We start from the raw sequence: 27,731 nt of genomic DNA, 5'->3' as shown, positions 1-27,731 counted from the left end.
TTTTTTTTTTTTTTCTTTTTTCCCTCTCTCTTTGAAAATACAGACTGATTAAGGTCTGCAGTTTTGACTTTACATGTTTACCTATTTTATCGAGTAAATAGCATCCCAAGGGATAAACCTTTAGAGGCATTGTTCAGCTGTACCTCCGACTCGATGGATTCAGCATTTGATATTATGTCTTAAAGCTAGGAAATACGGTGAAATGTGGTAAGTCATACTTTGAGGTCTAATCTGTCTCAATGGGACTCAATGGTACGGATGTCGTTGAAGAGAAAAGACCAAATATAGAAAAAGACAAAGAGAGTGTCAGGCGGGATGCCACAGCCTCATACTATTACGTTGGACAGATATTATCCATTACTTTTGACGGCAAAAGTGGGATATTGAACAATTTTACCATGTAGAATATTGAAAACAAACCAATACCGTTAAACCAAGCCGTAAGATAACATCTCGGTTTATGTAGAGTATCCCTTCTCAAGTTTACTTCGGCTAGCTGCTAACTCTGCAAGTCTCGCAACTGTACTACCGATGATATCAAGAATAGCAATATTGGCTTTCAGCTCCGCAGCAAACCACGTAGGAAGCTCAACAGCGACGAGTGAATCCACCCCATATTTGCCCAGGTGTTTATCTGGATCAATGTCCTTCTCGTCCAATGCCAACGCGCGTGAGAGTTTAGCAGTAAGAGCCCTTGTAACTGCCTGGTTACCGTCCGACACAGACCGGGCATTGTGCATGGCTGTTGCAAGCTGGAAAGTCTGCCCTCGGTTCGTTAAGTCTTGTGACTGTTCTTCATCGAGTGTCATACACCTGAAGAGTGGCTTCTCCAGCCAAGAGGCTGTCCTCGACCCTCTTTCTCTAACTTCGGGTTGAGCTCCGATTGATGGTTGACAGTCAAGCTCATAGCCATGTGAACAACTACAGTAGCAGTCGAGCAAGGCCTTAAGCTCAGATTCTGTTATGGGCGCAAAGACTGAGTTTGATTGCCATCTTTGCAGAAGTTTTGGATTGCTCGCCATAGCTCCGGTATAAACAATGTGCCCCAGGTCTAGTGATGCAGCCCTCTCGCCCAGGTTCACTCTATACCGCGTGAGAGCGTCCTGGAAGGTATTTCCCGCAGCATAATTAGCCTGACCATGAGCGCCAATGATGCCCGTTGTGGACGAAAGTAGAATGAAGAACTCCATGCCCCTTGGCAAAAGACAATGCAGATTCCATGAACCCTGAGTTTTTGGCTTGACTGCTGCCTCCCAGTGTTTGTATGACATGTCCTCGAAAGTGCAGTCCTAGACCATGTTAGTATGGAGAAGGAAGTAGGTAGGATTACATTGACCAACCTGTAAGACCATGGCAGTCTGGATATATCCCTTGATAGGCGGTAGTTGAGACTGCCATTCTTCAAGCACTTTACGCAAAGCGCTTTCATTGGATATATCACAAGCCGGAGCAATAACCCTAGCACCTTTGGACTGTAAGGAGTCGATAAACTTCATGACTTCAGTTCCTTTGGCGCCTGAACGTGAGAGCAGGAGGAGTGTTCGGGCGCCACGGTCCACAAACCAGGCTGCGATGCTTTGGCCAATACCACCGAGACCACCCGCAATGACATATGTTGCGTTACCATTACAGATGAAGTTAGACTTTGTCTTTAACACGGTCTATTTCACGGCTTTAGCAGCTAAAGGCCCAGGTAAATATGCTGTACGTACCATGACCCTGTCCTCCATTCGCATATCGATTATCAGCTTTCCTTGGAGCTTGCCTGTCTGCATGGATCTGAAAGCAGCCTCGATCTCGCTAATTCCGTACGCAGTAATTGGCTGCACTGGCCGCAAGATACCGTTTGATATTAGTGATAGTATATCTTCCAAAGCCGATAAGCAGACTTCTGGGCAATCCATTATCAATCCCTCTAAATCGAACGCTCTGAACATGGTATTGCGAAGGAACTTGCCCAGGGGCAGGTTGTTATTCGACAGGATATCTCGCTTTCCAATTTCAATAAAGCGGCCATATGCTGCAATGCATTGCCACGAAGCCAGCATTGCATCACCGGATAGAGAGTTGAATACCACGTTAACGCCTTTACCTGCCGTTCTTCTCATTACCGCTTTTGCAAAACCTGTTGATCGGCTAGAGAATATATGGTCGTCAGGAACACCGTACGCCTCGACCAGCAGCTGCTTTTTAGACTCCGAACTGACTGTCGTATAGACCTCTGCACCAATGTATTGTGCAATTTGAATAGCCGCCTGCCCAGTACCGCCGGCCCCTGAGTGGATTAGTATCGACTCCCCGGCTTGGAGGGAGGCAGCCTTTCTCATTGCAATATAGGACGTAGCAAAGCTAACTGGAATGGAAGCTGCATCTGCGTATGACATGCCTGCGGGAATGATTGCGACTGGACCTGACTCTGGAAGGCGAATGTAGGGGGAAAATGTGGTAGGATATAGAGCAGCAACGCGGTCTCCAACCTTGATTCTTCTACATGAGTCCCCGACATGGACGACAACACCGGCACATTCCAGGCCCGTTTGGTTCGACTCGAGTTGTCCCAGCGACACCAGTAGATCACGAAAGTTGATACCGACCGATCTGTTTTGGATTCCAATTTCGTTTGGTACTAGAGGATGTTGTACAGCATCATCTTCGATAAATTTGAACCCATTTAACATGGAGGGTGAGGATACATCCAATTTAAGTGGTGGGCCAGAGCAGAATTTCTGCTTCCTTTCTACAACCACTTGTTCCTGGTCAGAGATAGCTTTATTTAGAACCGGATCAACAGTTAAGCGGGGAATTTGCAATATTCCGTTGTACTCAATATACTCCGTATCAATAGGTACAGTGGCACTCAGAATTCGTTGGGTAAGCTTCGCGATGGTCTCATAATGAGGGACCTTCGGCTTTTCCGTAGGGTCAAGAGTAAGGACGTAGCGAGATCTGTTCCCATCTTCCTCTGGTAATACTCTAAACAGCCCATCTATCAGGTGTGACTTCGGCAATGAGGACTCTTTCCCCCCTCCGTTGGTCACCCATAGTATAGGGTCAACCGAAAGTAGAAGAGGCTGAAGTCTATCGTATATGTCCTCCCCGATATCATAGAACACTGGCTTTCGGTACTCTAGGAGGAAAACTTGCAGGGTCACCCTAGAAGAAGGGGCCGCATCCTGGATTGGAATGAGCCTAACAGATTGGGTTTGAGTTGTGTAATGATGGGCAAGAGTACGTCCAATGTCCAGCTGTGTAGGATCACTAGGCTCATACACAATGTCAATGGGCTGATCATAGGCTAATTGAGATGGGTTTTGTGCTGCTGTCGAAATAATGACTGCATTCTCATGGCATATCCGATCATCGTAGTCTGGGAAGAAGATCTCGCAACCCGCATAACCAGTTTGTAATAGTAGTGTGTTCCACTGGGATTTACCCACAAATGGACTGAACGATCGGTATGATTCCGAACCTGCTCATGTCAGTGGATAAACATAGGCAATCCGTGTCGCAAAGCACTAACCAAGCCACCACCCTTCGAGAAGGCCAAATGCTCCAGCGGCGCGAATAGCGGAGGTATTCGTCCCCTCGACTAATATTAATTTTCCACCACTTTAACGGATTAGCGAAGTGTGCACTTGGGAAAGTTGCTTATTTCCCTTACGATTTCAACAGTCTTCGGGCGTGGGTCAATGTCCTGGCCAGATCCGAAGTAGCGTGGAACACCTGGACATATAGAAAGTTAGTACCTGGTTAGAGGATATATTTAGTGTGAAGGGAGCCCGTACCATAGAAGCAAGAAGAAGGTCATACGCTGCATATTCAAAACCCTGATCGGCCGGGTCCTCCTCAATGTCTAATGCTTTGAACGCTATTCGACTTCCTTCAGACGCAAATCGCTTTGCAGCTTCGCCAAAGAATGAGCGCGATATATCCGTATATTCCCAATGCGCGTATCTAGGGTTCATTGAATCGCGCTCATGACCGTTTCTGAGAATGCGCAGTAGAGAGGCAGTTGCAGACCCGGTCCCAGCGCCAACCTCTAGAATCTTCATCTGCGGATTTGCATGGGCCAAGAGATCAACATACTTCTCCAAGTACCTGAAGCCGTGCGAATATTCCACCTGGGAGAAAATAAAATAAGCATTAGAGCAATACAAGCCAATGGATAGGATCAGCCTCACCCCTTCCGCATAAAAGTCCCTGGCCAAGTCATCCTGGTACAAAAATGCCAATGGGTCCATCTCATTGTCCAAGAAGTCTACCAAATGTCGCGTGACCCTTGCAACCAGCTCCCCTTGCTTACTCTTATACATTCCTCGTGATTCAACACCTTCGATGAAATTTGTATCACTGAATCGGCTCTTCCATGACTCTGCGGAGAACATAAGCTCTCCGCCCAGGAGCTGTTCTTGGTGGTGCCTCATCCAGTCAATATACCTATTAAGGTGCGGCTTTTGGGGTTTGATATCGCGTTCTGATATGACCTGCAGTGTTTCCATGATTCTCAGCATCACGAGAAAGTCAAGCTCGGCGAGGAAGTCTTTGGGATGGCCAAATTCGGATGTGCTCCCTGACATAAGGTATGGATTTCCTCGTTGCTCAGGAGATTAATATCTGGCTTCCACTCAAAGCGATGACACGGCTTGTTCTTCACGGGACTCGTATTCTCTGTAGGGGCTTTCGACGTAATCGCGGTATATTTCAGCCCTTCGATAGACACCATCACCTCGCGAAGATCCAGGTTAAATGCCTTAATAGACGTCAACAATGCCCCATTTTGTGAGGCCACCGTCATTGTGTGGGTCTTGAGGACATTGCATTTGGGACAGTTTGCAGCCATCCACATACTTGCGATATACGTGGGCACAAAGGTAGGAACCCTTATTGTGCCTCCCTTTGTCATGGACCATATCGTGGTCTGGAAAATCCCATCCAGAGAAGTAGGGTGAATTGTATCTTGCGTAGATACTCTTGAGTTGTTCACATCTCCAATGACTTCCTGTTCACTACTTTCACCCACGGCCAGACTGTGTATCTGCCTAAAAGTCTTGCCGTATTCAAACCCGCATCTGGTCATATGATTGTATATCACCTCACTGTAAACAGGTGAAGTGCATCCATCTTGTACTTTTGAAACTGCATTCAGCGAATCAGTAATTTCCTCTCGCTCTAGCTTGTCCCCATAGATTGGATCAGGTTCGTCCGGTTGGTACATAATATGGATACGTCCATGGCAATTTTCCGTCCAGCAATCATTCACATATGTGCATAGCTTGAACGAAAATAACTGAGAAAACTTTGTCTCTATGGCATCGCCAGGTCGCATATAGAAGCTCATCTCGATACCACCGCCTCCTCGAGGAATTTGAATGCTGGCAAGAAGTGCTGTATCTTCAAGATTGAACCCGGAGACCACCCTGCCTGGACTTGCAAGCTGCTTGGCTGCCTCTATGGGCATGGCAAGCATTCCTGCCGCAGGATATATGATTGTGCCTGAAATCTAGCTCCTATTGTCAGTTCTCGCTTTGTTACATATACTGTACAATCTTCAAACCTGATGATCCTTAATCCATGGCAGATCTGAAGCCCGAATTATATGCCGCCAGCGTGGCTCTAATGGATTCCAGTTCGATTCTGGGATGCCAAGCAGATCGTTCTTGTTCACCTTTGGAGTTGCTGGTTTCTGCTAATTTGGCTTTCGTGCCAATAGGACCTGCTATGATCGAAGGGATATTCGGGTAGACAAGGTAAGCACATTGGTCTTTCTTCTTTGGAGGTGATTAGATTCACGCGAGACAGATTAGTCGGGTATCCAGCAGCATATAAATGACCGACAGCTAGTAGAAAGGTTTCCACAGCTGATGCTCCCCTGACGAGTACTGAGTAGTATGGAACTGCGGGGCCCCGGATTGCCTTCTGAATATCTTTGATGGGGCCCTGTAAAACTGAGTGAGGTCCAACCTCAAGAAGATGGTGCATTCTTAATGACTGTCGATGACTACCATCGAGTTTTTTAACGGTCACATCAGTGGTATTTGAGCAGAGTGTAGTCAAAGCATCGCAAAGGTTGACTGTCGAAACCAAGTTCTTCATCCAATATGATGCGCGTTGCATCTCACTAGGTGAGATCCAGGTCCCTGTCACGGAAGACAGGATCTCTGGGCATTTGCCTTTATGATCTGCTCCTTCTATCAGACCCATGGCCTGATGGTACTGTGTCGCAATATCATCCATTTGGAAGGAATGGTATGCCACTTTGACTTTCAACTTTCTGCAAAATATCTGCTCCTGGTCAAGGTAGTCCTTCAGCGTGTTTATCTGTTGCTGTTCTCCAGATACTGTTACACTATGAGGGCTATTTATGCATGCAATCGTTAGCCTTGAAGCCGAGTAGTGGGCAAACGTCCTTTCAAGAAATGGCGCAATGGCTTCTGGCGACAGAGTAACCGCAAGCATTGCGCCATTGATACTGCTAAACTTTTCGAGTTTGCTGGTCCATAATCCGCGGTAAAAGGCGATCTTCCATGCAACCTCTCGGGGTATAGCATGGGCACAGTATCTAAAAAGCTGTTAGATAGTATCATGCCATATCAGGGGATTTAATATATTATCGTACGCAGCGGCAATTTCACCTGACGAATGTCCGACTACAGCTTCAGGGACTACTCCTACATGACGTAAGAGATCAGCCATGGCAATCTGTAAAGCCGTGCAGAGGATTTGGCTGTACTCCGTTTGGTTGACATTGGACTCAGCCTCTCCCTTCTGTAGCTCGTCTGTTATTTGTAAGCCATGTTATTCTATAGTTAGGCAGTAGTGTTATCCTTCTTACCAACCAAGTCCCAATGGCATCCAAGACTCTGTATATAGGCCCCAGCTGCCTGGATACTATCGCGAAATACATGGTAAGCATCAAGAAGCTCCCGGCCCATAGCATACCACTGTGCCCCTTGCTTAAAATTGTCAGATGTCAGTTACGAATAGTTCGAGAAAGGGGATCTCCCGTACCCCAGAAAATATAAATGCTACATTGGGAGAAGGTATAATCTGTTCTAGTGCGACAAAATCATCAACCAGATATGACCAGTCATCACTAGGATGAGCGACGGTGAACGTTCTCCAAGAAAGATGATTTCGACGGAGACCCAAGGTATACGCTAGGTTATTAAGGAAGCGTTGTTTCTCTGTGGTAGGTATCTCAAGGGAAGAGAAAAACGAGCTCCAGGAATCCTTAAGGCGGGAGAAGCCATCCTCATCTGTCGACGATAAAACGAGTAGCCTAGGTGAAGCGATCTCGTCCTTTAGCAAACCATTCGACTTATACACAGTTGTGTTATGGTTCGCTTGGGAGCGACTGGTTTGCAACGAGTGATAGGCGTCATCCAGTACTATGTGTCCGTTCGAGCCCCCAAACCCAAACGAATTTACAGAGGCTCGCCGTAAGCCGTCTGTTGGCCAAGAAATCTGCTTGTCCGCCACCTTGATCCGAAGGTAGGCATCGTCGATCCTAGGATTCAATTGCTGAAAATCGGTATTTGGGCGGATTATTCCTTTTTCCAGAGCAATGACCGTTTTTATGACACCCGCAATTCCGCTTGCACCCTCCAGGTGACCAATTGTGGATTTGACAGATCCTCTGTGGTTTCTCTGTTAATATACATCATCGACATAGGAGAAAGGCGACATACATATATACCGGATCGTTGGCAGTCTGATAGTTTTGAAAAACTGTAGATGCCTAAAAGCCCTTTGTTAGAACAAAGGCTCTTTGTCTGCAACCACGTGATTCAAGGCCAGTATAAAAGGCCTTCCTTTGTTCATGATTTAGATAGGAATTCAAGAATTTTACCTTTTATTAAGGAACTCATATTCTTCATCATTTCACAAAAACGGACCCAACTGCCTGAGCTTCAATAAGATCTCCCACAGCCGTTCCTGTTCGAATAGTGAGCTTTTGAGCTTTACTGCCCTGCGACTGAGTAGTATACTGCGACTGGCATAGGTAATATTGGCTAGCCCAGCATACCTGTTCCATGAGCCTCGACATAGCGTGTCAGAGACAAGTCAAGGTCAGCTTTCTTATAGGTGTCTAGAATGAGCTGTTGCTGCAAGGCCATACTAGGCCGTGTTATTCCAGGAGTTCGCCCATCATGGTTCGACCCTGATGAGCGAATCACTACTCTAATAGTATCGTTGTGATTGATAGCATCCTTAAGAGGGCAAAGTACCAGGACCCCAACTCCCTCGCCACGAGCATACCCATTGCCGCGCTGATCAAAGCTAAATGACCTGCTCTCATTGGACAATAAACCAAGGTTATCAAGTGGTATGCCAGTGTCAAGTCCGATGATCACATTGCTGCCAATAGCCACACCCTACGAGTATAAGTAACGGATGATCCTCCTGTGAATGGACGTAAACATACCATAGAGGAGTTTCCACTCCAAATAGATTGGCACGCAAGGTCGAGGGCTATCAGACTGCTGGAGCATGCTGTATCTACAGTAGCACTCGGACCAGTGAGATTGAAGAACCAGCTCACTCTATCAGATAGCATATTCATCGAAACCCCTGTAGAATGAAACTTGGGTACAGTCATAGGATCCTTGACTTGCATGAATGAATGAATAGTCATGTCCAAATGAACCAGTGTACACGCAGGTCTTGGACCCCGAGGCCTGATTGAGCGTGATTCCAGCATTCTCGAAGGCGTGGTAGACAGTCTCCAAGATTAGACGCTGCTGGGGGTCCATTGCCTCTGCCTCCACCGCATTAATCGAGAAAAATGAAGCATCAAACCGACTTATATCTTGATCCAAGAAGTTCCCCCCGCGCGCTGATAACCGATCAAGACGACCGCGGTCAGCGTGGTAAAATGCATCAATGTTCGATCGATCAGGGGGGTGGTCTCTCATTGGTGTCTGGCCCCCTGTAATCAATTTCCAGAACGATTCAGTAGATTCGGCTTCCCCTGGGAATTTTAGGGACATCCCAGTTATAGCTAGCGGTTCCAGAGAAGGACTCATGTTGCAGTATCGTCAAAATGACGGCATGGTATTGATTTCGTGTATCTGATGTTTTCCAATCTTTATTGATAGAAGAGATATTTGAATATTGCACGAGGATCGCCAAAATCTCTTTCGTACACCGTATAAGTTACATACTCTCTTCTAATGTGGGTCGCCAAAGTTTGAATTCATTCTGTTCTTGACGGCGGTCATGCCAGCTCATCGCGTAAACTCTACCGGTTAGAGGATGGAAACCGATGATTCAATAATAAATTAACTTGCGTTGCGTTGCATATTGTCGCTGAGCTTTCCCCACCCTTGAGACTGGTTAAGATATAAATTGAGCAGTGAGAAACCGCAATTCTAGTTGGAATAAGCTTGGATCGTTGGCAGCAGTATGAATAATTCTTCCATCTCTAGAAACCTTATCACAAGGTACTTTGAATATATCTTGCCTTTGAGCTTTACCGTGAAATTGCTAAACAAATACCTGACCATATATCTCTGCCATCAGCCTTAGACTTTGTTTCTCTGCCCAGATGCTCTGCTATTTCGGAGAGTATGCAAGGAACAATGCGCTTTCTCTGGTATGTATACCACGTACCACGTCGCTGTCTTCGTACCGAATACTGCTAAAGCAACCGTAGTCTGCATGGTTTGGGAGATAATGCGCAGGTAGGATGTCCTCTAACCCCATACGTTGCATCTAACCTAATAAGACTTTGATGTTTGATATGCAGATATTACAACAACAAACAGGTAAACCCGACGGGGAAACCATCTCGCGCCATATTAAATAGGCTGCTGGCGAATAGTGCAGCCGCTATCCGGTACGAACTTTCCGATGATTACACGTACGAGTTTGTGGAAGGAGCTATCCCATGGGGACCATGTATGTCCAATGTAAAATCTGGGAACATCCTCGTTCTAACCATGGTACAGCGAACCGAAATGCCGTTCATTCGGAGGCAGCGACTTTCACATACTGTCATCCTGAGCAGGAAGACTCATTCTTACGCGCAATCCAGGATCTAGAACGATTCTTCGAAGATGAAGGTCCTTTCGATGGCGTAATTGGCTTTAGTATGGGCGCAAGCCTTGCAATCACATGGCTGAAACTTAAACAGGAGGCACTCAACAGGGGAGATATAACCAGTCTACCAGTTAATGTTGTAATCCTGTTTTCCGTCAGTCACGTCTATGATTACAAGGTAGTAGAAAAAGGCAACCCAGTGGAATGGGATCCGAGTCATGCTGGTATTCAGTTGGACGTACCAAGTGTGCACATATGGGGTTCGCAGGACCCATCCAAGTCACTAGGACAGCGAGGTACGGAGTTCTTTAGACCTGATAAGTTGTCAACGTATGTACATGAGAGAGGGCACGAGATTCCGTCTTCAATGGAAGAGGTTCCTCATGTGGTGAAGGCTACCAACCGAGCCATAGCGGCGATATCGCGGGTATAACGTATTGGAGATCCGAATTATGGTATGTGAAGCATTCAGCATACAATGGGCCTTGGGCATGTTAGATATGCAATATTTCCTTCTATCTGCCATGCCATAGTCGACTCCATGCATCCGATAGTGACACGGAAACTCCTTTACAGTGGAGAGAGAAAAGAATAAAACCAAAAAAAGATGTTGACGAGAGTGGGATTTGAACCCACGCCCCTTTCGAGACTGGAACCTTACTCCAGCTGAGAGATTATTAGTGAACGTTCGATAAGATAATGAGGAATATAGTGGTACTAACCGCCTTGGACCGCTCGGCCATCTCGCCTTGGATGGAGGGAAGATAGAAATTATTGCCATCAGAAGCAGATGGCACAGAGATCGCTATGCATAAATCCCGAGCTTGATCCCCCGGGCGTTCTCAGTAATTGAGGTATGGCAACTCCAATGTAACCAGCAAATTTCCTTGCTGCCACTCCAGCAGCCCGAGGTAAAAATTGATTGGCCCCTACGATATTATCATAAAACCCCTAGTCTTGTTTCAGGCGTAAGGGGCATTCAAAAATTGCACAGCATGGGATGTAACCTCAGGTGACTTTTTCCTTGTCGCCGCAAAACAGAATTTTAGCCATGCACAGGTATAAAAGTAGAGGAAATAAGAAATCTATCAGGGGTACTCAATTGCGTAGCGCGAGCAAAACTGTTCTGTTTTGCTTTTCCCATATATTCTTTTGTTTTCTGTTGTTCTATTCCAAAAACTATCTCACATGGACTAATTTGAAAATTAGCAGTTAGGAAAGTTTATGAAAGGGGGAAATGCTCTTTTTTGGACCTACTAGAGTTTGCCCTGAAACGACTGAAAAATGGACCCGCGCGGAACTAATGGGACGATGCTACCAGCCTCATCGCTCAAATCACTAGTTGCTTGCTTGTGAATAGTTACTATTGATAAACAAGCTAGCTTTCGCACTTTGCATGTTCAACTGTACATCACTGAGGCCATTCTCAACTCATATATATTCACTACCTTCCTCCGCGCTCGCTTTGCCAAAAGCTACATTGAGACTAGAGTATTATTGAACGCTAGGAAACCTAAGAACCACCCACCATGAGGACCGACATCTCTGCAGTATTAACCATCTTGGTGACGAGCACCCTAGCGTTGGCAGCACCAGCAATGGAGCAGACAAACGGTCTTACCCAAGGTTAGTAAACGCTCACCGCGAGACTAGGATTACCTGCTAACTGCGGAATACTGCCAATTAGATCTCCAGCGAAGGCAGAATAATGCACTACTGAACGCTGTCGGTCTGGAGGATCATTCTAAGTATGCCGATAACAGTGGTGGGTTGCTCAGCAACCTTGCGTCGAATGCGATGATTATCGGTGATCATGTTAAATACACAGTCGACCCGCCCAGTGCAGAGGAACCTCTCCCTAAGGGCCAGGATCCCCCGGCACGCGAAGCTCATCGCAAAGCTCATGTCGCCCTCAACAAAGGCCTTGGTGCAGCCTGATTCGGAACCTCTTTCTCCATTATTTCAAGTGCGAGTGTTGTGTTTTTTTTTTCTTTGCTGTATCGTATGTTTTTGAAGCATTTCCTTTTCATTTGTCGATCAACCACGAAAGCCACTAGTCGATCCCAACGGCAATGTTTCTTGTTATTGCAATTCTTTTATCTATCCTGTTGGAGGGACTGCCTTATGGTCTGGGTACATTGGCTACTGAGCAGACACGTGAGACTGGTCTCTCAGATAATCACTAATTGCAAGTTTTGTTAAGTCGAGCAATATAAATAATTCTCCCTAAAACCCCGAAAGCCCGAGTTTCAGAAGCTCAGGTCCACTTCCGATAAACACTGATAGCCTATTGTGTAATATTTATTTCTACATGTTGGGAGGAGCACAGTCCGAATATAGATGCGAAAGGTACACGCGATACTGAAGGTGTGAATGCAGCTACGATGGATATGGGCCGGAGTGGAATTGAGCTGTACATGAAGGAAACCGAGATCACTCAAGATAGTGAAACTTCACCTTAAAGACTCTGTAGGGTTGGTACTTGATTTTGAACCATCTCAGACTTTAGGGTACGCAACGTCAGGAGAGTGCTACCACATATAACGATTCCTATCATAGGGTGGTTCTAAGATACTTCACAATCGTTGTGTTATTACAAAAACATTATGAGCCCCACTAAGCATGAATAGGTCAGATTCTTACGTTGACATCGATGGGATTTTGGTGTAAATGTACGAGGCACTTTCTTGCTGATTCCTAGCATATGAAACCCTTAGGCTGTAGCGCAGTAAAATCCCGCATACTTTATATTGCCCTGAACAACACAACATCAAATACCCTATGCCGGGAGTGTTTAAGTCCGATAACTTAGCCTTTATCAAGTCCAATTAACAGCCACGAAGCTAATACAATAAAGTTTCTGCTATTCCAATTCTAGGCACGTCGTGATGTCAATTTCTGTGCCTCGGATTGTCAATCAATACTAGTCTTTCACTCATTCCCCCTCCTGTTGACATAAATACTGTACCTTAGCTCCTCTGAAGCGAGTTAAACCCTCATTCTGACTCATCTCCGGCGAAGCGAACGGAAATGTTAGTAGACGGTGTCAAGTGGGCTTGCGGGCCTTGCGTTCGCGGGCACCGTGTAAGTACGTGTGAACACCATGGTACAGCATCGTGTTTCTTGCTTCTCATCCTATTTTCTTTCCCTTCTTTATATAGCTAGATGCTGACATGGATAGCAGATCGGCCACTCATACGTATCAACCGGAAAGGGCGCCCCTTTGTCACTTGTTCCGTGTGTAACGAGACCCCATGTCCCAGGCCGAGGGAGCACTACAAACTACAAAGCAGGTCCAGGGTGAAGAAGACGAAGCTTGCTTCTGAAGTATTTACCCCTCCTTGCTGCTTCGGTCATGCCCTAATCACGAGTTTGGAAATTACCATATGTTATTAGCGAAATAGACATCAAGCTAATTCGAGGTTACCGGGCCCAATCTTTTAGAAAAAAATCACCCGAAGAGGTTCTTCCCGTGCGAACCCAGCGTGTTTACCACTTGCACCTCGGCATACTGAAACATCAACGGCCTCACCAACTGTACTCTCTACGAACGGTCCTACTGGTCCCCAACAAGTCCATGTACCCGTCAATCCCAATACTTCCGTGGAAGCTAGTAATCAACTGCCAAGCTTAACTCCGTTTTCGCCAGACCAACAACAGCAACACAATACATTTAGGAGCAGATGCGAAAGCTTTACGGCCCCTGGGATACCCCTTAGATATACGTATAGAGATAACCAGCTACCTGTTATGGGAGCAATAGAGTCGGAAACGAGCGTCAATTCGGCCGTCCGTCTCCCTTCGTTGAGGACACACGTCCAACAGAATCACCCAGCCTGCGATATGGTAAAGCACTTATTGCCCAGTAATCCATGGTAATAAGTATTTGGCCGACAAAAAGAATATGGTCGGTAAGTCGCGAACTTCCTAAAGCTATACAAGCTGTGAATGTGGAAGATTAACATCTGCGTTGGTAGGCTACTTCGCATATTTTGGCATATCCGTGAACATTCCTACAGAGCTTGTCGGAGGCTCACGGTAAACTTCCACGACTGTTCCTGTCCGACATCTAGAGTAGAGGGCATCTCAAAAGCAAGGAACCAGCAATTCCGCACGGGGTGGATATCTTTAAAGTATCCCGGGCGCAATCGACGGGCTCAAGAGAAGGCGAACCTACCCAATAGTAACAGAATAGATTCGACCATACGCAAGCAGAAGCACATATATGGAAAGTGACACCTGTTGGATCTGACTGTGCTATCCTGTACGACCCGAGCCATGTCAAAAGGTTTAAGTGAGAGAGAAGGCTACCGAGATAACGAATTATGATGGCATTCATCTTGCTGGTCAACTGCTATCAATTGCCAAGACTCGCTTACAGGTTAAGCTTCACAAATTTCCGAAGAATCTAGGTTTTACAATAGACGACAGGCTTGGTGTTCCTTGATTACTTTTGTTGTTTCTGCCCACCCGATCGGTTAGGGCTTGGCGACCTGGTGACAAGGCGAAGGTCAATGAAGCATCGTGAGGAAATTTTCTCATCCAGACAATTACTTTATACATTTCAGATTTTGTTTCCATTGGCTTAAGCAGCATATCTCTATCAGACGTGACAGGATATGCCCGAGCTTTTCCCATCCAAAGAAATCAGTGGCGCATCGACCAAACCCCGATTGGGCGATCAAATCGCTCTTAGGCTGTCATATTAATGTTTCCCTTAACGCTAAGCCTCTTCTTTGTAGGCCATCAGCTCCCCACCCGCTCGAGGCATTTACCAGCGCCTTTGAACCACTCATTGAATCACATTAATCACTCACTGCCGCTATTCCCAACACGAGGCCACGCGCTCACCATGCCATCTCCACATGGCTGCACAGACATGCATATTTAAAGCAGGATGTAGCTGGTGGCCGAGGAAGTCATTCTCGCCAGAATACCCTTCTACTGGTGTTACCTTCCCTTTTTTTCTGTGTCTCACTTCGGTCTATACATTATCTGGGTGTTAGATTGTCGTCATGGAGGAGAAAGCACCCACTGCAGAGGCGACGCATCTGCGCTGGCAGACTGCCGACGAGGAATCCGGTGACACTGAGAGGCCTCGATTGAACAGACTGAATCGCTCTGCCTCTTACAGCTCTCAACACTCTGGTCCGAATCTGAAAGCGAGGACGACTGTTGACCCTTCTCTTTCTCTGCCAATCCATTATCGGACAATGTACGCACATAGCTTTCCAATTCCGTACTTGGGTTTCTTCATGACGGCTAAATAAAACCAAAAGTTCCTTTGAAATCGACGAGGCAGAAGCCCTTCACCGTACGAAAGCTGCGCAAGCAAAGAGCGAGATAGCAACTGGTAAGTGCGATACTTGAATACGACCCTGTGCATGTTGAAAAGGTCTCATACTAACGCAAGATATTCTAAGATCTCTCCAACCTTGACTGGCACACAATCTCTGTTGAAGAGTTACAGAAACGTTGGCAGGTTGATGCATCGCAAGGCTTGTCATCCGAGCAAGTCCAAAGACGGCAGCGTCAATATGGCAAGAATTCCCTCGCTCCCCTCCCTCACCGGTGGTTCTGGCAGATATTCGGATACTTCTTCAAGGGGTTTGGAGCAATTCTTCTCGTTGGTTGTGTTCTCGTCTTCGTTTCGTGGAAGCCTCTCGGTCAACCACCGTCACAAGCAAACTTGGCTCTAGCTATCGTTCTGCTCGCTGTATTTTTCATCCAGGCAGGATTTAATGCATGGCAAGACTGGTCCTCCTCCCGGGTTATGGCCTCTATCACTGCCATGTTGCCAGAAAGTTGCTTGGTTCAGAGAGACGGCTCCCAGGTCACAGTTGATGGACCAGATATTGTACCGGGGGATATTGTGTATCTCAAAGCCGGAAACAAGCTACCCGCTGATGTGCGGCTCATTGAAGTCTCGAATGACGCAAGCTTTGATCGGTCTATTCTCACTGGTAAGGCCAACTGGCTGACTTTCAACTAATCTGCCGAGCTAACGTGTCCTAGGCGAGTCGTTACCGGTCCATGGGACGGTGGATTCGACCGACGATAACTACCTTGAGACACATTGCATTGGTCTCCAGGGAACCCATTGTGTGTCGGGGACTGCGAAGGGAGTCGTCGTTGCTACTGCTGATTCGACAGTCTTTGGTGGTATCGCTAAATTAACGAACGAGCCTAAGACAGGTTTAACGACTTTGGAGAAAGAAGTCCTACGTTTTGTCCTACTGATCGTGCTCATCATGTTGACCATGATCATTGTCGTTGTCATTGTCTGGGCAACTTGGCTCAGAGTCGATCATCCTGACTGGATCAATGTTCCTACCCTGATTGTTGACTGCGTCAGCGTCGCGATCGCGTTTATTCCAGAGGGCTTGCCAATCGCGCTGACTGCTAGCTTGACTATAACTGCTAATCTCATGCGGAAGAATAAGATCCTTTGCAAGTCACTAAAAACAGTCGAAACCCTTGGTGCTGTGTCTGTTATTTGCTCCGACAAAACCGGCACTTTGACAAGGGTAGGTATATTTTCCCTTGATCATCAGACATTCAACTAACACTCACCCGCCTTAACAGAACAAAATGTTCGTCACCGATTGTGCCATATCCACCTCTACATTCAGCCCGGAGTCGGCAAGAGACCGGATGGTGATGGATGGGAAGACATCCGGTGTCCACCAGCTCCGCGCTGTAGCCGCGCTGTGTAATGCAGCCGAGTTCGATGCTTCGTCGCTAACTCTTCCTCTGGCTGAGAGACGTATATATGGAGATGCCACCGACCAGGCCGTCCTCAGGTTCTCTGAGAGCTTAGGTCCTGTTTCGGAGTTACGTCAGACGTGGAAGTTGACCTATGAACTGCCATTCAATAGTAAAAACAAATTCATGATCCGCACGTTGAATGTGGCACAACCTAACGGATATGGAGTAGCTCTCTCGGCGGGAGAAGCAGGGCAGTTCAGACATAGTGACAGTCTACTGACAATCAAGGGTGCTCCAGATATTTTAATTGAACGATGCACGCACACTATTGGTTTGGACGGTAATGTGGAGGCACTTAATGAGCATGTGAGGCGGAAAATTCTCGAGATAAAAGACCGCTGGTCCAGCGAAGGTAGACGTGTCATTCTTCTTGCTCGCAAGATTCTTCCGGCAGCAGAAATCCTTGTCCATCCATCCTCTCGTGAATTTGAGTCAGAAATGATGAATCAGGCAAAGACTGGCCTAGTTCTTGTTGGTCTGGTTGGCATCGTCGATCCTCCAAGGGAAGAGATCCCCGATGTGATCAAAACCCTGAGACGGGCTGGGATTAGGATTTTTATGGTTTGTTTATCGTCTGTTTGAAGCGTTTGGGCAGAGCCGCTAATTACATTTTACTAGGTAACCGGTGATTTTGGGCTTACTGCTTTGGCGATCGCACGGCAATGTGGCATTGTCACAACAGAAGGCACAGTCGACACTGTAGCCTCCTTGCAGAGGTCTACTCAAATCACTGAGAAGGTTTCCCCATCAACACCGTCGCCCGCGATCGTCATGAGTGGACCTCAGCTTATGTGCTTGGATGACTGCCAGTGGGACCAGCTCTCTCAATATCAAGAAATTGTTTTTGCACGAACTACACCGGAACAGAAGCTTCGCATTGTCAGGGAGTTTCGTTCACGAGATGAGATTGTCGGCATGACTGGAGATGGAGTCAATGACGCTCCATCTCTCAAGGCCGCTGACATTGGGATTGCTCTGGGCAGTGGCTCTGATATTGCAATAGAAGCGTCCGACATGGTCCTTCTGGACAGTTTTTCGGCAGTTGTAGAAGCCGTGCAGTATGGTCGGGTTGTCTTTGATAACCTGAAAAAGACCATTGTTTACTTGCTGCCCGCTGGTTCCTTTTCCGAGTTTTGGCCTGTATTCACCAATGTCATGTTTGGTCTTCCTCAAGTCCTCTCATCATTTCTCATGATCATTATCTGGTAAGTACTCTCTATGATAGGGACCCGTCGAGGCCTACCCGAACTCACAGCAAATAGCTGTTTTACCGACTGTGCCGCCGCCACTGTTCTAGCCTACGAAGCTCCAGAAGCTGACGTTCTCCTGCGTCCACCCCGCAAGCCAAAGCGCGATCGCCTCGTGAACTGGAAGTTAGTATTCCACGCTTATGGTATTCTCGGTATGCTGGAAAGTGTTGCATCCTTCGCCATGGCATATTGGTACCTTGAACGCAGCGGGATCCCTTTCTCAGCGTTATGGTTCAAATTTGGAGCTGTTCCCTCGAACATAGACCCAGACTACTACCAGGCTCGTCTAAACGAGGCCAGTTCGATCTACTTCATCAACTTGGTCGTCATGTAAGCCACCATTAATCAGCCATCTCCACATATTATACCTGTGAACTTCAGCTAACACCCTTTTAGGCAATGGTTCAACCTCATGGCCGTTCGAACCCGCCGTCTATCCATCTTCCAGCATCCTCCGGCCTTCAATAAGGATACGCAGAACCTCCTTCTCTTCCCCGCGATTGCCTTCGCTCTCTGTATGGCCATCTTCTGGCTATATGTTCCTCCTTTCCAGGAGGTCTTGGATACTAGCAGCGTTCCAGCAGAGCATTATTTCCTGCCTGCTGCTTTTGGGCTGGGTATTCTTTGTCTGGATGAGCTGCGTAAAGCGGCGGTCCGGAGGTGGCCAACAGGAGTTTTGGCTAAGTGTGCTTGGTAGCGAGTTACATATGATTTTCTTTTGCTGTTGTGGTAATTGGATAAGTGTTGTTTTATTAAATTTCTTTTATCTTAGTTTTTAATGTTTTCTTATTGTTTTTTTCCAGCCTTAGAGTTGATATATCGGGAGCCTGGGAAACACAGCCTGAATCTACTTCAACCTCGCACTACGGAGTACTGCCGAGACCTATATACAAAAAGTAAAAGGAAAGTGAAAAAATATACAGCAGTATTGGCATAACTTTGCTTATCTAAAGTTAGCTGTCCAGGCAGTAAGCCATATGATTTAGATATTATGTTAAGGCCATCGTCGGTTACTAAGACTCAGAATACAGCGTCAAGTGCTGCTGTTTTTGACCGTCTGCTAACCGTTTGATTGTTGAAGAGAGGTATATAAGGATCCTCCCTCGCTATTCTAAATACTTTCCCTCTAATAATGTATAGTTCATGAGTAGCTCTCTGCGCCCTACTCCTTCGAATCCTTCCCCTGAACCTCGTAAAAAGAAAAAAGGAAACGGGCCACAGCGTTAACATAGGAGGACCCCCTACTTATTAAGAATGCCCCTCGCCAAATTGAGGCCCAAGAAGTAAAGCAGATTAAGGAAGAATGGAAACAAAGGACAAAGGTGCCTTGAGGTGCAGAGGCTCCTATCCACCACCAAGCGTTGTTGGGAGTGATGGGCCGAGTATAGCCTAGGTAAAAACAAATTTATAGTACGGTGAACCATATAGACCAGATATGTAAGCCACGTCTGCAGGCTGCGACAATCTCAGACCATAACTTAGGTATAAGTTAACTCCTAACTCTCACCATCAATTACCCCTGCGGCAACCAGTATGGTTGCTAATTATTTGGAGTCACCACACATGCAAAAGTAAGTTGCACAGAATATACCAAGACTGGGCCTCACTAACACCCCCCAGTATGTTCCCTTCATTGCCTGTTGATTGTTGGATAGCCATCACGGACTTTTTAAAGCCGGGTGACATCGTTTCAGTTTCTGCAGTATGCAGAGACCTGCATTTATCTCTTCGTCCCTTGATTTATAATAGGGTCTCTTGGGAATGGGAAACAGTGCCTGTCGAACGCATCCTGCAACTGCTGCGAACGGTCCTGCAGAATCCAAAACTAGCCCTGTTAATACATCATATCACTATTATGTCTCCACCACGAAACGCCATTCTGCACGACTGGAATGAAGCCAATGTGAAACCTAATTCTACGAAGGACGCGACCGTTGGTTTTGAGGAAGTAGTGGGGCTTGCTCAGGCACTGGTTGAGAAAGTTGAATTTCCGGACGCATCAAAGTGGAATGAAGCTCTTGGAAATGGCAATGCTTATGCCTTTATCGCTATTTTGCTCTCCCAGTTACACAGTTTAAGATCTCTTCGACTTGACTATTCCTTTGTCTGGAAGCTGGGATTTCCAGGGCTAATGATGAAACATGCCCTTTTCTCCGCCCCAGAAGGCCTGCTATCAAGATTTACCCACCTTAACATAGTGGATTATGGCAGCAATGTGCCCATCGCTGAGGAGTTTGACGGTCTATATAATGATTTTGATACCACAGCTGGCTACCCTCTGTGTGATCCTGATCAATTTATGGCATGGTTTTACTTACCAGCTATTCAATCCTTATCAATCTGGCTACGGAGTTTTAAGGATGTTATTGCTGATTATAACAGCCAGCAGGCTAATCTCAGCCAGCTGCAGACACTTGTCCTTGCTCGTACAACAATTACAGATGATGAAGTACAAGATCTACTGTCCCAAATGGCCTCTCTGAAAATGCTCCATTTAGGCCTAGCATATCGATGGCATGATGAGGTAATCCTGGAAGTTCCAGATTTTATCATTGAAGGCCTGGAGTATGTTAGTCAGACTGTGGAAACACTATCCTTAGGGCTAGAGTATTACCCATACAACGAGGGATACTATTCTTTTGACTGCCAAGACGAATACTCAAGAGAGCAATTCCAAGGGTTTTTACAGAAATTTCCCCGTCTACGCTCTGCAGAGGTCCCGATTACCCTCCTGGCAGGAATAAATACGGACAATATTGTTAATGTTGGTAGCTTCTTGCCGCCTACACTGGAAGAGTTGTGTCTTCACTGGGACTGTGAAGAAGTGCTTAGGGGGTTGTCGGAGTCGGAGTTTTATGACTGTGTTTGGCGTTTGCTGGATGACCTGCACCCTCATTCCCCTAACCTTAAGAGGATCATAATCCGGCAGATGGTGTGCTCTCCAGCTGCAAGGGCGAACCGCATGAAAGAGCATGCAAAGCTACAGGTAGCATATGCTCAGGCTGGAATTGAGCTTCAGGCAGTCTTTGACTATCTATCTCCCGGCCTATGGACACAAGAAGGCTATATGTGATGGAAAAATTGACGTCATGTCAGTGGTTAAGACCTTTTGCTGTTTTCAGGCTTATTTATGTTCATAGTTGATATTGTCGTAAGATTACTTGGTGCTCAATATCAGAAGTTTCGTCAAAGTTGCGGACTGTAATATTAATAAGGCTAACATCACAAGATAGTGTAAGAAGCAAATCTTCCAACATGTTCAAATATGTGATATATAACTCCATCCCGCCACCAGCGCATCGTCTCTCACACCATCACAGACTGTTGAGTTGTCTAGGGACTAATATATGGGTGAATGGCCTATTTCCACGTCCCGCCACACTTGGATTCCCCATACGGATGACCTGTCCGCCTCATCCAGGTTCCACTGCACAATCCATATGCTGCTTCATGCTTGCCAGGTCACCTCCCTCTTTCCTTGCGCCGCTGGCTTTGACACGCCCGGCGTCTTCTTGCCGCCATTGCCCTTGTTCTTCTTTTTCTTCTCCTCTTCCTCCTTCTTTTTCTTCTCCTCTTCCTCCTTCTTTTTCTTCTCCTCTGCCTCCTTCTTTTTCTTCTCCTCTGCCTCCTTCTTTTTCTTCTCCTCTGCCTCCTTCTTTTTCTTCTCCTCTGCCTCCTTCTTTTTCTTCTCCTCTGCTTCTTTCTTTTTCTTCTCTGCCTCTTTCTTTCTCTCTCTTCTGCTTCTTTCTTTTTTTGCTCCTTCTGTCTCTGCGCTTCCTTATTCTTTTCCTCCTCCTCCTTTTTTAACGTGTCTCTAATCTCAGCAACCTCTTTTTGCAGCGCCGGAGTCATAAGCTCTTGTTGAGAATGCTTGGAAATACCGGGGATATTCTCCTGTTTGTCTTCCGGGGTTTTGGTATCAATAACCTTGAAGCCCATCTTAGTGCAAAAGGCGTCACATCCCCATACCTTGTCCCCGGTACCGCAGGGATCATAAGCTTGGTTTTTGCTCTTGTCATGTATCCAGGCAATCGTCCGGGCGTTTTGGCCTTGTAGTTTCGCTCCGTGGTTCTTCAGCAGATAGGTATAGCTGGCCATTACTTCTCCACAGGAGGCGTCATTCTTATGCTGATCGTTTTCCCTCGGGGGCTCCTTCGCCTTTCCGAGAGCAGTTTTAATCTCCTCGGGCACATGGGCTCGGATTTCTCCAGTGCCTGCTTTTTTGCCCTTCTTGGGTTTCGCATTGTGTTCGTAGATAAAGGAATAGTCGCCCTTCATAGACGAAGCCAGGTAGACTTCATCACCGACAAGGAGGGCAGTCATAACGGATGGTTGTAGGGCGGCGGGAGCGGCCTTAAAGTCGGCATCCGCATTCATCTCATCGCTGGCGTGATGCACCAGTGCAATCATTTGGCTGTCCGTGATTACTTCCTTCGCTTCTTTGTCCTTGTTCAGCTTAACAATTGAGCTCCAAACATATTGACGATCACCATCATTGTCATTTCCCTTTCCCCCTTCCTTGGTCTTCCCCAGCCTAACCGACATATCTTCCTTGATACCCAGATCCAGCTCGGCAAATGCCAGAGCGAACACCAGAAATAGAAGCGTCAGCACTTTGTGCGTTATCATGTTGGCGGTTTGTCGTAGACTCAACGACTATTAACTAAAGAAAATAGATGTACATATAAAGAGTGTATAAAATAGGTGTGTTTCCAAAGAGTGACAGGTTGTAGTAAATGAGAGAATGGTAGTTGGATGATTACCTCTCTATAGGCAGAGATGGCGGTATTTAACTTGTTTATTTCTACGGATGTGTGTCCTGTAGTTGACTGTACTGTGTGGGCTTGATACGTAAAGCTTCTCAGATAAATCCAAAGCCGCCCCCAGGTATCAGGGTCTTGGCCTCAAGAGCAAATGGAATGCGTAGATATTTATCCACTAAGTGATGGCTGGATAATTCTATCTGACCTATTATCGAGATGCAAACATCCTACTTAGCTGCCTGGGGCCAGAAATACCCCTGTTCATAGTCATGCCGATCCAATTGTCATGCCGCTGAATAAAACCATTCTAGATACCAAGATGTTGATCGCTATGTATCTCTGTCCACCGCCAAGCTCCTCCCAAGTAGGACCTTTCTCCATCTCTACATAGAAAAATTTCTCGCCCCCAACGGAAGTAAGTGAACCTCCGAATGTGGAGTTCTATGGGTTGTTAGTGCTCTTGGTATGGCCCTGATACCTTTAGCACGGTATGAAAACGACATAGACAGACAATCCTTACTATTCAAGGTCCCAATACGCCTTCAAAAGCATTATTCTATTTAAGAGAATGTATGTAAAACTGAACGTCTTTTTCTTTTTTTTTTTTTAAGTTAGGGGATCAGTATTGAAAAATATAAGAGCGCATTATTATAATTTATGCTTACTGATGGCTAGGGTTAGGTCACCTGTGATATTTCCCTAAGTTTACATACTACGCGCTGAAAGCATGCTTTGTTCTATATACTAGATCCACTGATATAGATGAGAATACACCAGTAGGTTGCATTTGTGTCATGGGGTAATTTACTAATACTATGTCCAGGCAGTTTTGAAGGTCGGTACTACGTAGTAGTACTCTTGACCTATCGGCAGTTCCCGATGCTTCGGTACGAACCGAGGGAAATCGGGAAGACGATAGTGATCGGCATCACTGAACTGCTTGGTATATGGCAATTAAATTACGTGAATATCACTTTGTTACCAATTCATTCCGCTTTTATATTTCGTATGTTCCCTGGCACTTCCTTCTCCCTAGTTAGTAATTGTCCTGGATTATCGGTATAGAATAGCTGGTGAGGTTATAATAATGGCTTCTATCCTACCACACCTCAACAGTCTCTCTTGCAGGGCATTCCCTATATTCTGCGATAAAATATAGGTAAATAATCTAAGATTAATATCTCCTAATAAAAACCATTAATATAGTCACCATCCTGGACTGGTTCCCTTCTCTGCTTCGCAGGAATCCTTGGCAGTGACCACAACATACAAATTTACATAACGTATTTCACTAGCGAGCGGCCATCCCCACTCCAATTCCTGTCTCTGGGCTAAATATAAGGGCATTTATCAACCAAACAAGTGTATTTCTAAATGAAAACTAATTACTAAGTAAACTAGGACATCTAACCCTAGTGTGCCCCCTAATATGACAATTAGAATACCTGGGGAGGGGGGGGGGGGCATTGTACACGCGGCCCAACTGCAGAAAGTGCATGTATCTTGAGCTTCATAATCCTTCTTTTCGCGCTGAAATCTCTCTAGGTTTTCCTTAATGATTGATCACTCTGCAATAGCTAACTGCCTTTTAGGGCGCTTCCGCTTTTGACTTTGTCATTCATTATCAGCGCGTAATTTGTGTATTTCCTCGCGTGCAAGAATAAGCTCATTAAGGTGTATTTCATGACCTTTAATAAGCTTGTTTAAGCGCTTTTCTAGCGAATATGAAGGGCTTGGAATACGGTCCCTAAGTAGTTCTATTGCTGTAGATGTCTGCTTCTCCAGCCGCCTAGTAGTATATAGCGTTTTTGGTGCTGAATTAATTGATCAACTGCCTGGTTTATAGGGGTCTTTAATTGGATATCCAACTTACTAACTACCCTATCAGAATCAAGTAGGACAAGGCCAGCGCCTATAAAGCTATTCAATAAATTTTCTGTTGTAAACGTACTTTGGCGAGCTTCTAGAAAGATCTTTAAAAAATTAAGTTTATCAATATATTATATAGTTAATGCCCAAGTGTATTCTCTTTTGTACTAAGGTGCCCTATGCACCTGAGAACAGTATATAACTAAAGGCTGAAGATTATTCGAAGAATACACAGGTATAAAGATAAGAATAATATTATTCCTACTACATACTTAATCACGTTGACACGTAAGATGGCTGCCATGGCCATCAAGAACTAGAAGACGGTATTTGCCAGTTATACGGCTGGTAGTAGCAGGTATAAGGAGACTTTTAAGCCAGCGAAGGCTTATCTCATTAGTAGCCCATTCATTAGGACTGACTTCAATCCTGCTATTAGATGGGAGCTCTAGCTCTTGATGCCAACTCTCTATATGGGCGCTCCTTTGAGGATAATACATGGAGAAAGCGCCCAACCAGTAAAGTTAATACACTCAATAGAAGCAATCCACTCCCAGCTGTCTAGCTGTACAAGAGGCGCCTTTCCATAGTAATCAGCTCTAGAAGCTATTTGAGCAGTAGCTGCCACTAATATTAGTATCTTACTTGACTATGTTGTTGTCAGTTCTGACATCGCTATAAGTAAATACTTATTCTTACCCCAGAGTAGACTCATCAATTCTAAGAAGGAACGTAGAAACTTGACATATATATTACTACCATAGTAGCGGGTAGAAAATTGTAAGTTGCTAAACTTCATCGCTGTCATAATATCTTTAAAAAAGGGATATTTATCAATACAAGGATTTTTGATCCCTTCCCCACAAACCCTCAACACAATGCCATTTTATTATCGAATAGTCCTTACTTAGTGGAAGATTTCATCCAGCTGGCCTTGTATTGATAACCGTGTTCAACAGTCTAAACTCAGTCCTGGTAAATAGAAAATACAACCATTTTGGTTATAACAGCTACAGCAGTCATTATACAGCTATAAATAACTTGAACTCAGATGAAATCTTTCATATACAGAATTTGTTACTCTATAATTCCTTTATCTGGTTACACTTAGTAGCCTCGCGGCTCTTTACTTGTGTATGAATGAGCTAAATTGAATTTTTTTAAAGAAACCTCGTTCTATCAACAACAACAACAACACGCATTTCTAGGGGAATCCCTATATTCAACACATCAGAGATGGATGGAGTTACAAATCCGCATTAGTCAGTATTCATTAAATGGTTTCCGTTCGTGGTTTGAACCCTTGATCAAAAGATGAACGAGTTTACCACCAACTTAAACAAGACAGAAAAGAAAGCCTCCTAAAGCCAACGTGATAATCGCAGAACTAGGGGCTGTGACAGCCGTACCGGCGCTCACGGCGGTCACGCTAGCTCCAGTTGTGGTGTTGGAAGTGCGAACAGCAGTGACATTCATGTTATAGTTGTTTTTGGCATCCATGGGGTAAGGACTGGTGTAGTTATATGTCGGGGAAAGGCTACCATAAAGACTTTTGACGGAATCAAGAACACCATGGCCAGCTGAGCATTGAGCATCTGTGATAGGAATTGGCCACACGGGTGAATATTTTCCAATCCAGCCAATGGCTGCACGGCCAGGGTATGTCTGATTCAGAAGCAAATGGGTAGTATCAACTTCGTAGTTAACGTAACCAGTCTTGTTGGACACGATCTCGAAAATGTTGGCCCCGCAGTCCCAGCGGCCTAAGGATGGAAGACCCCAGTTGGCAGAAACAGTAGCAATGCTTGAGTAGTGGGTATAGAACGTATCATCCTTGGTCCCCTTCAGATGATCTGGAACCGCGCCACCAACAAGCACACTGAAGACCCTGTTGTTTTCGAGGTACGCATCTTCATCAAACGTCAACAGCACTAGCGTGTTGTTCATAAAGTATGGGTCGTTAAATAGATTAGACATCCAGCCACGCTCCCATTTGGCGCCAAAGCTAATGTTGGTATCATGCGCATCGTTGGTAACATTAAGCGTGATGAAAGCCCATTGTGGCAGCGTCTTATTGGCTAAATCATCCTGAAAGTCTGTGAAACTTTTGATGCGGCGTGCGCGTGTTCCGTTATTAGTGACTGAGCGAAAGTTTATGAGGGGATTGTGCCTGCGAGCATAATTGTCACGCAAGGTGGCCTGATTGGAGTAGTTGAATCCCTGGAAACCGGCGTAGGGCAAGTGTTCCTGGTACTCTCCCCATGAGATATCTTTGGTGTCAAGAAGGTCAACAATTGTGGAAATGTTGGCAGGCATGTCTATCAAGCTGTCGTGGTCCATTCCCCAAGTGTCGCCACCGACCGATGCGCAATAATTAGGTTGCGAAGGGTGAGTGACGCCAAAGTAGTTGGTGCTGGATCGATCTAATATTAGGGAGCTGTTTCGAGGAGACATCGAAATGGCTCTTACAGAAGAATTCCTTGAGATGCTAGCCACTGCATGTTTTCATCGGCTCCCGCGTCTTCAAAGTTCTAAGGATATCTTAGAAGTTTTCTGGTAGAAAGGTCGAAGGGGATGACGCACTGTGTTCTCCATCCAGAGTTGATAAAAGCGATCAAAGGCAAGACCTTTAACATTAGAAACCGGGGACTCCGGTAGGGTTGTTGCGGCTGTAGCTTCGATTTCCGAGAGCGAGGGCCCGGAAGGGATGGTAACGTTAGGGTAGGGAGGCAAAGCGAGCACCAGCGCGGGTGTGAGTAGAGTGAGCCCCAGCGTATGTCTGAGTAGAACTTTCATCTTGAATGTCTACCGCTATTAACTGTACAATTGCTTCAAAAGAAATTGAATATCAAGAAAGTGAGTCGTCCCCGGAGAGGTTATCAATTCAGGGCTCATGTTGCGAATTTATATAGTAATAATATGCTGCTCAAATCGCGACAAGCTACTCGAAGTCCTATACTACTAATGCAAACAAATATTTAAATTTTCCGATTTTAATATCTCCAGGCAACGAACGTAAAGAGAATGAATGCCACGATGT

The 27,731-nt window shown here is 45.8% G+C and overlaps 7 protein-coding genes and 1 non-coding gene across 8 annotated transcripts; 4 read left to right on the top strand and 4 right to left on the bottom strand.

Moving 5' to 3' along the window:
• Window positions 1-458: 458 nt before the first annotated feature.
• On the bottom strand, window positions 459-9,026 carry BDV27DRAFT_167683 (type I polyketide synthase; the record flags this gene model as incomplete). Its single annotated transcript, XM_032074565.1, has 17 exons — window positions 459-1,289; window positions 1,341-1,661; window positions 1,713-3,469; window positions 3,521-3,609; window positions 3,662-3,723; window positions 3,786-4,098; window positions 4,156-4,540; window positions 4,576-5,500; window positions 5,555-5,676; window positions 5,745-6,559; window positions 6,617-6,776; window positions 6,833-6,953; window positions 7,009-7,636; window positions 7,896-7,899; window positions 8,027-8,375; window positions 8,426-8,605; window positions 8,658-9,026. The coding sequence occupies 17 exons, from the start codon at window positions 9,024-9,026 to the stop codon at window positions 459-461; spliced, it is 7,431 nt and encodes a 2,476-aa protein (XP_031923786.1).
• Window positions 9,027-9,581: 555 nt separating this feature from the next.
• On the top strand, window positions 9,582-10,474 carry BDV27DRAFT_161431 (serine hydrolase FSH; the record flags this gene model as incomplete). Its single annotated transcript, XM_032073226.1, has 4 exons — window positions 9,582-9,595; window positions 9,656-9,683; window positions 9,768-9,900; window positions 9,951-10,474. 4 exons carry the CDS (start codon window positions 9,582-9,584, stop codon window positions 10,472-10,474), a joined length of 699 nt encoding a protein of 232 aa, XP_031923785.1.
• Window positions 10,475-10,652: 178 nt separating this feature from the next.
• Window positions 10,653-10,790, bottom strand: BDV27DRAFT_t181. Its single transcript has one exon. It is a non-coding gene; the product is annotated as a tRNA-OTHER (tRNA).
• Window positions 10,791-11,488: 698 nt separating this feature from the next.
• Window positions 11,489-11,979, top strand: BDV27DRAFT_167681 (uncharacterized protein; the record flags this gene model as incomplete). Its single annotated transcript, XM_032074564.1, has 2 exons — window positions 11,489-11,667; window positions 11,729-11,979. Exons 1-2 carry the CDS (start codon window positions 11,571-11,573, stop codon window positions 11,977-11,979), a joined length of 348 nt encoding a protein of 115 aa, XP_031923784.1. The 5' UTR covers window positions 11,489-11,570.
• Window positions 11,980-14,981: 3,002 nt separating this feature from the next.
• Window positions 14,982-18,996, top strand: BDV27DRAFT_134080 (cation-translocating P-type ATPase). The gene is made up of 8 exons (XM_032068227.1): window positions 14,982-15,256; window positions 15,321-15,394; window positions 15,465-16,004; window positions 16,057-16,568; window positions 16,627-17,370; window positions 17,428-18,014; window positions 18,072-18,389; window positions 18,456-18,996. The coding sequence occupies exons 1-8, from the start codon at window positions 15,057-15,059 to the stop codon at window positions 18,754-18,756; spliced, it is 3,276 nt and encodes a 1,091-aa protein (XP_031923783.1). The 5' UTR covers window positions 14,982-15,056; the 3' UTR covers window positions 18,757-18,996.
• Window positions 18,997-19,571: 575 nt separating this feature from the next.
• BDV27DRAFT_37325 (uncharacterized protein) lies at window positions 19,572-21,211 on the top strand. The gene is made up of 2 exons (XM_032076467.1): window positions 19,572-19,630; window positions 19,680-21,211. Exons 1-2 carry the CDS (start codon window positions 19,593-19,595, stop codon window positions 21,130-21,132), a joined length of 1,491 nt encoding a protein of 496 aa, XP_031923782.1. The 5' UTR covers window positions 19,572-19,592; the 3' UTR covers window positions 21,133-21,211.
• Window positions 21,212-21,507: 296 nt separating this feature from the next.
• On the bottom strand, window positions 21,508-22,688 carry BDV27DRAFT_161427 (uncharacterized protein; the record flags this gene model as incomplete). The annotated part of the gene is made up of 2 exons (XM_032073225.1): window positions 21,508-21,796; window positions 21,868-22,688. 2 exons carry the CDS (start codon window positions 22,686-22,688, stop codon window positions 21,508-21,510), a joined length of 1,110 nt encoding a protein of 369 aa, XP_031923781.1.
• Window positions 22,689-26,026: 3,338 nt separating this feature from the next.
• BDV27DRAFT_161426 (phosphoesterase-domain-containing protein) lies at window positions 26,027-27,487 on the bottom strand (the record flags this gene model as incomplete). Its single annotated transcript, XM_032073224.1, has 3 exons — window positions 26,027-27,104; window positions 27,161-27,222; window positions 27,275-27,487. 3 exons carry the CDS (start codon window positions 27,485-27,487, stop codon window positions 26,027-26,029), a joined length of 1,353 nt encoding a protein of 450 aa, XP_031923780.1.
• Window positions 27,488-27,731: the final 244 nt, after the last annotated feature.

The sequence above is a fragment of the Aspergillus caelatus genome, assembly GCF_009193585.1.
Source record: "Aspergillus caelatus strain CBS 763.97 unplaced genomic scaffold BDV27scaffold_201, whole genome shotgun sequence".
Lineage (NCBI taxonomy): Eukaryota > Fungi > Ascomycota > Eurotiomycetes > Eurotiales > Aspergillaceae > Aspergillus > Aspergillus caelatus.
This window is presented reverse-complemented; position numbering and strand designations above follow the sequence as displayed.